This window comes from Pteropus vampyrus, unplaced genomic scaffold, assembly GCF_000151845.1.
Source record: "Pteropus vampyrus isolate Shadow unplaced genomic scaffold, Pvam_2.0 Scaffold236, whole genome shotgun sequence".
In the NCBI taxonomy this organism is placed as follows: domain Eukaryota; kingdom Metazoa; phylum Chordata; class Mammalia; order Chiroptera; family Pteropodidae; genus Pteropus; species Pteropus vampyrus.
This window is the reverse complement of record NW_011889017.1, coordinates 1,929,546-1,940,274: the sequence shown is the minus strand read 5'-3', so window position 1 is coordinate 1,940,274 and position 10,729 is coordinate 1,929,546. Positions and strand designations below refer to the sequence as shown.

General features: G+C 37.6%; 1 protein-coding gene across 1 annotated transcript in view; it reads left to right on the top strand.

The window, feature by feature from the left end:
* COL4A1 (collagen type IV alpha 1 chain) overlaps nt 1-10,729 on the top strand; it is a 92,643-nt gene that overhangs the window by 33,816 nt on the left and 48,098 nt on the right. The window contains exons 7-17 of the mRNA XM_023519771.1: nt 232-258; nt 2,627-2,710; nt 2,797-2,859; nt 4,179-4,214; nt 4,740-4,781; nt 6,054-6,140; nt 6,665-6,691; nt 6,843-6,893; nt 7,735-7,779; nt 7,864-7,917; nt 9,960-10,001. Coding sequence (XP_023375539.1) covers nt 232-258; nt 2,627-2,710; nt 2,797-2,859; nt 4,179-4,214; nt 4,740-4,781; nt 6,054-6,140; nt 6,665-6,691; nt 6,843-6,893; nt 7,735-7,779; nt 7,864-7,917; nt 9,960-10,001 — 558 coding nt within the window. The remainder of the gene's footprint in view (nt 1-231; nt 259-2,626; nt 2,711-2,796; nt 2,860-4,178; nt 4,215-4,739; nt 4,782-6,053; nt 6,141-6,664; nt 6,692-6,842; nt 6,894-7,734; nt 7,780-7,863; nt 7,918-9,959; nt 10,002-10,729) is intronic.

Here is a 10,729-nt window from a genome sequence, read left to right as displayed (position 1 = left end):
CAAATTGTTCTTTAGCCATCTCACTGATGGAAATTTTTCTCTGGTGATTTTTTGCCTGCCATTCTTGCTCAGCTTTCTCTCTTCTCATTTTATTTCTTTTCTTTTCCTTTGTGTGTTTTTTTTTTTGTTAGTTGGTTTTGTTTTTGTTTTTGTTTTTTGTTTTTGCACTTCATTTTAATACTAATGGTGTTTTGAGAAAAACAAAACTAATATCAACTTTTTCTTTTTTAGGGGCCGCCAGGGTTGCCAGGAATGAAGGTACATCGTTTTGTTTTATTGGATTCATTACAGGATTTTGTTTAAAATAGATTTGTCTAAACTCTGCTACATTAAAAGGGTACATAAGTCATATGCATGAACTTGAAGTTTAGAATCTGAAGTTTAGACACTAAGTACAATTTCTTAATAGAAAACCATTAATAGGAAGCATGGTGTGATGGTAAATATTAACAGACACGAGTTCAGTTCAGATTAATTACCTGTGTAGATATCTTGATGATGCTCCTTTTCCAGAGCCATGGGACATAAGCCCAGTCCCACCCAAAAGGATGCAGGTATCATATTTAATCTATGTGGTTTTACTTAAATGCAACCATTTTTTTCATGTTGCCTATAATCTGGACTCACTCTATTATAGATTCCATAATTACTGTAGGCAGGAAAACCCCCAGTTGCCTTACGTTAGATCCTTGGTGTCTTGGCCCCTTCATTCAGCCAATTCACGCCTTTCTCAGCTTGATTTTCCCTTTATGTCGAGGTGGGGCCCAGGGCCCTCCGTGCATGGTAAAGAAGGAAGCCCCGAGTCCCTCCGTACTGTGGCACCTGATTCTGTCTCTGCTGTCAGTGAAGTGGACTTCCTTTTCCACCCTCACAGGGTGTGTAGGAAAAGGCCTGGTGGATACACCCATGCTGATCACTGGTCATTTTCCTTCTTGTTCATAGGGCAGGTGTCTCATGCGGGCCCTGCTCCCTGGCACGTGGCCAGGGTTCTTTCCTCCTCTCTTGGCGCAGTCATTCTCGCTCACCAGCCCCCAGCCTGGTGTCCCACAGGCACCACTGGCCAACGTTTCCAGAATGGAACCTGCCACTTCCCTTCTAAACTGCTCTTCTGCGTACTTAACTAGTTAGGATGAGGATACCACTTAGACGCCCAGCCTGGAACCTAGGTGGCATTTGTTTTGATTGGTTTGTTTTTTACTATTGGAAAATTGCATGTGATTGATTCCTTCCTTCGGTCAGTCCCTTCCCTCCCCCCATCCTTTCTTTCCTTCTCTCTCTCCACCCATCTCTCTCTGTCCCTTTTTTAAATCATGAAGTCCTGTCATTTTCACATCCAGATTTTTTCTCAAATGTATCCCATCTTCACCTCTGCCCTGTCTCCCAGCACAGTGGCTGGCAGATCCTTCATTCGTGTTTGCTCAGTGCGTAAATGCGGCAGTGAATTCGTTCATGCACTGAGCTCTGTGCCAGCTAGTCCAGCATTCTTGAATTAGGGAGCCAAGAGAGGAAAACTCAGCTCCCAAGGAACATCTTAAATTTTATGGAAATTAACCTTTCGAAGTCTTTCCTAGGCAGGGCAGTGCTGCTGCATGACTTGGTGGCTCTTAGTGACATGGCCTCGAAATGCGTTCTCCCTGTGCTGTGGAGCAAATCAGGGAGCGGGGGCGTCTGGTGTTTGGAGCAGCCCTGTGAAAGGGATGCTCCCAGTTCTTGAATAGTTGCACTAGAGATAACCTTATATCTGAATGAGATTGAGCGTTCATGTGTCCCTGTGTTTAAGAACATCTAAGAAATAATATCCTCATGGGAGCCCCGTGTTTTAGTCAGTGTTCTGCAGAGAAACAGAACCAATGGGATGTATGTGTATGTGTGTATGAGAGACAGATAGACAGATGACTACAAAGATAGAGTGAGTGAGAAAGTTTAAGATCTGCAGGGCAGAATGGCAGGCTAGAGACCCAGGGAAGAGCTGATATTGTAGCTCCAGCTTGAAGGCCATTGTAGGCAACATTCTCTCTTCTTCCTGAGTGTCAGCCAGTTTTTCTCTTAAGGCTTTCAACTGATTGGATGAGGCCCACCCCATTATGGAGGCTAATCTGCTTTACTCAGAGTCTTCTGATTTAAATGTTAATCTCGTTTTAGAAGTATCTTCACAGCGACATTAAGACTGATGTTTAAACAAATATCTGGGTACTATGGCCTGGCCAAGTCGACATAGGAAATTTACCATCACAACCTGCTTTTAATAAAAATGCTCATTGGCTCTTTTCTTGAAAGATAAACTTTATTTGTGAGAACAGCTTGTGATTACAGTCTTTCAACCTGAGACTGGCCTTGGTCTAGAATATCTCTTTGTGTGAGACTTTCACATGGATTTATCACAGATTCTTTCACTTAGCCGTCTATATGTTCGGTCCTGGTTTCAGTCCATTTGACTGTGCATCACAGAATGCTGGCCATTAAGATAATATCTCTGAATGGGGGAGACAGCAGTCTTTTTCTTTCAAGCTTAGAGAGAGTCTAAACTCCAGACTTGGGCTAGTTCCATGCCTAATATTTGATAGGTTTTAAGTTTCTTTATATAAATAGCAGTATTTGCAACTTTCTCTTATTTTTCATCCCATAGGGTGATCCTGGTGAAATACTGGGTCGCGTGCCTGGGACCCTGTTGAAAGGTGAAAGAGGATTCCCTGGAGCCCCAGGAACACCAGTAAGCCTTTGCTAAATAACTGTAACCACATGCTGAGTCTCCTCCTAGTTTGCATTTTAAATCTTACCTTTCTCAATACATTATAGGGTTTACCAGGATTGCCAGGCATTCAAGGTCCCGTTGGCCCTCCAGGATTTACCGGCCCACCAGTAAGTATGGAGGGATATCTCTCTGAGGCAGTCATTCAAGGAACGACTGTGTTGAGGTGTGAAAAGAAATGAAATTTAATGAAAATTTTACACAGTGGGGATCTCTCTTAATTTGGAATGGGAAAATGAAAATATTTCTTATGAAAATATTTGGCTGGCACTTATGGTCCACATATTCCCAGAGCTATGGGAGCAGAATAATAATAGTACCTCATGCCAAGACATCTCCAAACAGACAACACCTTCATTACTTGAGGGGCTGAGTGGATGCCAGTGATCCCATGGTCTGAGGAGGCCATTCAAGGTGGACAAAGCAAGCTGTGCCCTGGAGATGTACTGTAGACATAAAGACATATCGGAGGGTCTGCTGTCTTGGGGATTGTGGACACAGGCCAGGTGGCAGCATAAAAGCTGCACAGTATTTGTTATAAAGACTTTGCAAACTGAACACTCAGAGGTAACATCCCAGGAGGCCTCCTTCACAGCTGATAACTTTCAATAGAAGGAGGACGTCATCTCACACACACATTTTTGAGATCACAAGAGAGTTAATAGGAACAAGACTTCATGGTGGAATGCCACATTTGTTAGGAATGAATAGCGCCCCTGACTTGGTAATCCTCACACTGGCCTGCCTGAGAGATATTCAGGCCTATCTTTTAAATTTACTCTTTTTGTGGCTGGGTAAAAGTCACCGATTCTTCTATCCATTCCTGCAATTATAACTTCTTTTATATTCTTGTAAATAAATGGATTCGTTTTTATGAGTAAAAAATGAGTAGTAACAGATGGTTATAGACTTTTTGTAGTGATCACTTCGTAGGATATATGTAGAAGAAAAATAATGTTTTTCCTTTTTAAATGATTATAAAAAGTATTCTGAGATTTTGTTGCAAACACAGACATTCATTGACTTCACTATAGCCTCCTCGTTTGAAGAAATCATTCAATTTTTTAAGATAAAAAATTATATCCAAAGTGGATAAACATCATGTCCAAACTGGAAACTCCAGGCTCATAGAGAGTTTGGCTGGTGATTTCATCCATCGTCTGTTAGCCTGGAATGTTCTTAGGTCAGTGGATTCCACCAGGAATGTCAAAGATTTTGAGATATTTCTATCCCTGTTAATAATCATCCTGGACTAATTTCTGACTACTTCTAAAGTTTTACAGTTCTAGAGCATGTAAAAAAAATTAAATATTTAACAAATAAATTATCAAGTTAACCATGGGATATTAAGATAACTTTCATATCAAGAAGCATTTAAAGCTTTACCAGGGTTGTGAATTGTATTTAATTAAAATGCTCTCTCTTACAGGGTCCCCCAGGCCCTCCTGGCCCTCCAGGTGAAAAGGTAAAGATTTTTTGTTATTTGTCTCTCTTTGGCATTAGTTTAAGAATATCATGAAATTGCCATAACTCATTCTTTAAATCTCTATGAAAAAGTTTTGGAAAATTATAATTTCTTTATCTACATGTCTAACATCTGTCTATCCACCTATCCATCTGTCTATCCACTTATCCATCTATCTAACCTATCAGTGGATCAATCCACTGATCTTTTCTTCCATCTACCTGCTCTCATAGTTATTATTTTGGAACCACTGATCTTTTCCTTAAGTTTTTTAAAGCCAGAATTTAAAAACCTTACATTTAAAAACTAAGGTTTTTATAGACTTCTTGTCCAATGATACTATACAAAACTTTTTTATAGACATCGAATACACATGATCACAACTTTCTTGAAAATTTAGTAGTAGTTGTGTGACACAACTCTTGCCTTAAATCTACCATCTGATTGCATTTTATGTGATTTTTGTTAGATGATTTTAGCAAAGTAGACAACTACAATAATGGAATTCTAATTTTTAATCAACAGGGGCAAATGGGCTTAAGTTTTCAAGGACCAAAAGGTGATAAGGTGAGTACACTTTACTTTGGAACATTTTTGTTTAAAAATCACAGTTTTAAGTATAATAGAGATTCTGCCTCTGGACCTACTCTTGGACCCCTTTATACTATAGTTACTGTCTTCTGCATGTTCTTAAGCTTGTTTGTGTTTTCCTTAAAATGCACAGCTAGAATTCACTAAAGTGTTGTACATGTGATCTGACCAGCAGAGAATACAATGAGGTCATTAATTTCAGTTCTCCGTACATGGAGTTCAATCAAAATGTTCTCAGGTAGTGATAAAGACAGACCTAGACTTTTTTATAAAACAGTCCAGTTTAGGACTTGACTAGTAGCATAACTATATTAAACTCTGCAAAGACAAAGGCCATTATACCAGAATTGGGAGGAAATGAGCCACAGAGACAGGGAAGCACATACTGGAGCAGGTGACCTCATCTTGGGAGGGAGGCCAATGGTGATTTCTTTACCAGACCAATGGATCAGACCAATGACATGGACACCAGCCAAGTGGGGATTCTTGGAATTATGGCGGCGTCTGACTCAGGGCCCGGGTTCTTTGCTATGGGTGGTCAAGCTATTGTAGACGATGGCCACCGGAGGGCCCCAAGTCAGTCGAGGCCTGGGCAGATGTGGACTGAACAGTTGACCTGCTTTCCACCCCAAATTTTGGCCCAGTCTTTTGATAAACCTCATAGTAAAGTGACCCTGCAATTTATGCAGTTAAATTTTTTAGACTTCACTCATTGTGCTATAGCTGAGACTTACTGGCTTTCCAGTTGTACCAAGCAGTTAAGATGACTGAGGAAGACAATTTTTGATGGTTCTAGTATTTTTGGTTTACCTGAGGATACCTCCTTTCTTCCCAGGATCTGTTAGGCAGTCTGTGTCTCTTTTTTCCATGCTGTCAAAATGCAATAGGACAATGTGTGTGTGTGTGTGTGTGTGTGTCCTTGTGTGCATACATATACTGTATGTATCATATGCATGGTCTAAACATGCATGCATAGATATGTCCTATTGATGTTCAAGTTCTGTTATTATTACTTGAGATGGTGGCTTTCCTGACCCCTGAGAGGTGAAAGTCTCCTCCTGGATTTATATACTTATTGTGCTGTCTTCCTACTGAAACTTAATTTTCTGCTGAGGCAAAAATAGATTAGAAAAGGGTATAATAACACATTTAAAATAGGTGTTTTGTTTTAGGCTCTCCCCCTTTGCATTCTTCTTTTTGTATAATTTTCTTTATGCCTAATTAATTCCCAATTTTTTGCATCAATAGGGTGATCAAGGGGTCAGTGGACCTCCAGGAATGCCGGGACAAGCTCAATTTAAAGAAAAAGGAGACTTTGCCACGAAAGGAGACAAGGTATGAAAGGACTTTGTCCAATGAATGCTGTCTTTCTAATTTTGCACAAATTTCAAAGGATAAAGAGAAACTGGATCAAAATTCAGTTTCTACAGCTACATTCACCCCTGACCTGGAAAACAGATTTATAGACTATCTATCATATAAAATATGAGCATCTGAGAGCAGAGGCAGTGAGTATTGGGTGGGAGCAAGACTGATTTGAGGCTGACTCAAACTAAGTGAGGGCTTCAACTGCACCCTAGTTGAAGATGGTCTGGGTCAGCAAGAGAGAGACAGTCTGAGTGCAGAAGTAGGTTACTATTGCCATGTATCAAGCATAATTGACTATCTTTCTTAATCCATTATCCAGTCAATGCGAGGATGTGAATGCTGGTGGCCAGTGTGAATTTCTTTGTTCATGTATCAGGAAAAGGTTCTTTTTTTTTATATGTTCGATGTAGCGTATAAAAAACTGAGATAGCTGGAATATAGTACTGATATCTCTTTTTTTCTCTGTCCCTCTCTCTTTAAAATTCTTTTAGGGTCAAAAAGGTGAACCTGGATTTCAGGTAAGTACTAAATTTTTGTTTATCATTATTATTTTGTGCCAAAGACCAAAAATTACAAGCTTATTTCAGCTTAAATGTAATATTTACTTAATTTGATATTTTACTTAAATATATGAATGAATCTAACTCTTTCCTTTTTTATGTTTTTAAGGGAATGCCAGGAGTTGGAGAGAAAGGTGAACCTGGAAAGCCAGGGCCCCGAGTAAGTGCTTTGAAAAGTCTTTTTATTTCTTATTGTGAAGTCATGTTTCCTTTCATTCCTAGAATCACAGATTCAGGAGGACAGACTGGAGGAGACTGGCAGGGGTTTTCTGGTTTCTGTCTTTCCTCTTCTAAACAGCTTTTCCGAAGCCCGTGGAAGTAGGAATGAGGAGAGCTGTCACCATTTGAAAAACTTCCGTAGAAGATTGAGGCCCTTCGTTATTCAAATGATGCCCCTGGGGTTGGTGGGGGGCACTCTTTGAAGAGCTGCCCACCTTCTGGCTTCTCACTCAATGCCACCTGTCCACTTGGTCAGAGCAGTCGGTGCCTTTTGCCACTGCCTTCCTAGGCCAGCTTGGAGCTCTGCCCATAGCCCAGACTACACAGACTGGAACTGAGATGCTTAGATGCTTTTCATTCGCTGAATCCCGGTGACAGAAGACCCACCCGGCTTCCAGTAGGCTGAGCATTCCAGTTTTTACCCTGAAATGATGCACAGAAACTTCTGTTCAAATGAATCTTCTGCTTATCAGCTACCAAATACTTGCCAACAGGGAACCTTCTTTGGTGTTAGCTATGCTGCCAAATGTAATGGCTACCTTAGCAGATTTGGAGACCATCAGCCTTCATTTTTCAAAAATGGAAAAGACCTCTTCTATTGTAACTTTTTCAGAGTTATTCATTGTATACTCTATTCCTTGTCATTGTGGTATCATCGAGTTACACAGAGGTTTCCTATGAGAGATGACTTATTAACTTGTATTTGCATCAGAGTCTTGGTGTTATAGCATCTTTACTCTTATTATTTATGACATACTAATTTTTCAATCCTTATTATGCAGGGAAAACCTGGAAAAGATGGTGAAAAAGGAGAAAAAGGGAGTCCAGTAAGTATTTTTCCGTAATTTTTAAAAGTGGACTGTTGCCTTCTCTAGCTTACGATTGTTGTTGCCTCCTCTGTTTCATTTTAGGGGTATTCCGGCGATTCGGGGTACCCAGGACTCCCGGGCCGAGAGGGTCTTAAGGTAAATGGTGGCACTATTTTAAGTTTCTACTTTCAAATTTGTAGTTCACTTAGAAGTTTTTCTAAAATAAAAGACTATGGATTCACAAAGAATTAAAACTATTTATGTTACATATGCATAAAAGCACAACTTAACTTAGTGGTTTTATTTGTGTGCATAAATTTTAAAAATAGGAAATATTTCATTGATTCAGGTTTTTATATCTTTTTTGTAGTAGGTTAATTTTTCCTGATTATAAAACAGCAGAAAATGCAGAAAGATGTCATGAAGAAAGAAAGCTTATTTAATTTTTCTATTACTCAGAAATGGTCAGAGTGAACACTTGCACTATGTGCACACCTGAATATATGCTTTAAAAAATATAGTATTGCATGATACATCCTGCTTTTTCACTTAATGATATAATTTGGATATATTTCAATGTCTATAAATGTAGTTACATATTAACACTTTTAATGTCCATGCCTTATTTACCGAATGGTATTTAGGCCACGTCCACATTTTTATGATTACAAGTATTTTTGTTCACTCGTTTGATCATTTCCCTGTCATCAATTTCTAAAAGTGTAATTTTGCGGTCAACATTTAGACTCATTTTTAAAACTTTTGCCGTTAGTCTCCAAATTACTCTCAGAAAAGCGCTCTATCAGCTCGGGGCCCTCTGATTTAGCAACTGCTTGTTATCAAATTTTTAAAAAGTATCTGTCAATCTGGTAAAAAAAAAAATCATTGTAGTTTTATTGTTTTTTTTTAAATTATGAGACTAGGTAATGTAAATTTCTACTAAAATAAGAAATACAGTTGATCCTTGAACAACATTTGAAATGCATGAGTCCACATACATGTGTATTTTTTTCAATAAATATCTACAGAACTGTAAAAGTATTTCTCTTCCTTATCACTTTCTTAATAACATTTTCTTTTCTCTAACTTACTGTAAGAATACATTATATAATATATATAGCATACAAATTATGTGTTAGTCAACTGTTTATGTTATTGGTAAGGCTTCCAGTCAACAGTAGGCTATAAGTAGTTAAGATCTGGGGGAGTCAAAAGTTATGCATGGAGTTTTGCTGTGCAGGGGGTCGGTATCCCTAACCCCTGCGTTGTTCAAGGATCATCGGTAATTTTGAAATATTTATCTCTAACAGTGAGTGAAAAACTAGGGAGAGGAACTCAAGGTTCGCTTATCAAAGCCAAGAATAGAGGGAGAAATCTCTTCTCATATTTAAGAAAAAACAAAACATCAAATTCTGGTTTAATGCCTAAGTTTAATGCATTAGTTTAAAAGGAAAAAAATGTACATTTGCTGAAAAATGCGCATCTCTTAGGACTTCTAAAAGTATTATAAAGATGCTTAAATGAGAACATTAGATATGAAAGAATTAATTTCTTTGGGTTTTTCAGCTAATATAAATTAAATTAATCCTCAGGGTGATCAGAATTTATCCACCCAATGTTTTAAAGTAATATTGGATTTTAAGGAGAAAGAAAAAACCATAAATATCCTTTTATTATGACATCCAATGCAAATTTACCTAAAAAAAACCCCAAAATGTTTTTTTAAGAAAATATATTTAGAAATCACAAGCTTTCATATCATTTTATTTTATTTGTTTTTATTATATTGAAAACCATTGTGTACTAATTCAACTTCCAAATGACTATTAAAGTTGTCTGAGGGCGCGTGCAGTCAACAGAACAAAATTATGAGCTCATTTGTAATGTGAATAATTGGGCTCACATTTATATTTTGTAGAAATCCTTAATTCCATATGTCACACTTATGCAAAGCAAAATGAAATGTGCTTGCTTTTGTTATAACAGCGCTTTAAGCTAATCACAGTACTAAGAGATTATAAGATACTTAATACTAAGAGAGAGATACTAAGGAGAGGTAACTCATTTAAGTGTACAGTGGGCACAATCTCTATTTTTCCAGAAAAAAATAGTTTAACTCTTTTTTCTGCAAGACACTCTTTATAGTTTAAAAATACAATATAATTTTTAAAATGCTAAAGTTATTTTTTCTTTTGTAGGGAGACAAAGGTGAAGCAGGTCCTCCAGGCCCACCTGGAATTGTGAGTATGAATAATGTTTGCTGGCCTGTGAGAGCGTTTGAGATGAGCAAAGGAGAGGAGATTGGGCCAAACACCTGCATATGCCACGTGCTCCACAACATTCCTAGAATTACATTTTTATTTAAAGGGGCTGCATATAAATTGAAATAATGCTTTATATTTTGTATGGAGTAGAGTTTAATACTTACTTTTTATTATATTTTGATAATTTCTGCATATCCTTGACCACTGAAAATGAAAAGATTTACATGTGGTTAAGAATATTAGCAACATATTCTGAAACTTTTTTATTTTAAATAATCCATTAAGGAAAATGTTAATAAAAGAACAGATCGTCCATAATTTGAATATTCTAGTAAACAATTTTTGTTTATGCAAATAACATTTTAATACTCTTTGTCCATATGCATATTTTTACATACTTGCAACTAATGCATGTAACATTTTTTGAAAAAGAACATTTTCACGTTTTCGAGTTATCTTAGGATAATCATTTTTAGTATCCTGTCAGAGTGTTGTGCTATAATTGTTTTAAGCGTTTTGCCCCCAATTTTTTTTTTTGAAACAATGAAAATGTTACTGTAATGCTCTTGTACGCTGCCATTTTTGCACTTGGTGATGAATAGTTATACATGACATTTTGCGTATGTGTGGGTGGGAGAGTTTTTGAATAATTTTTCCTTAGGCTACATTTCTTAGAATAAGATTATTGGATCAAATTATCAAGC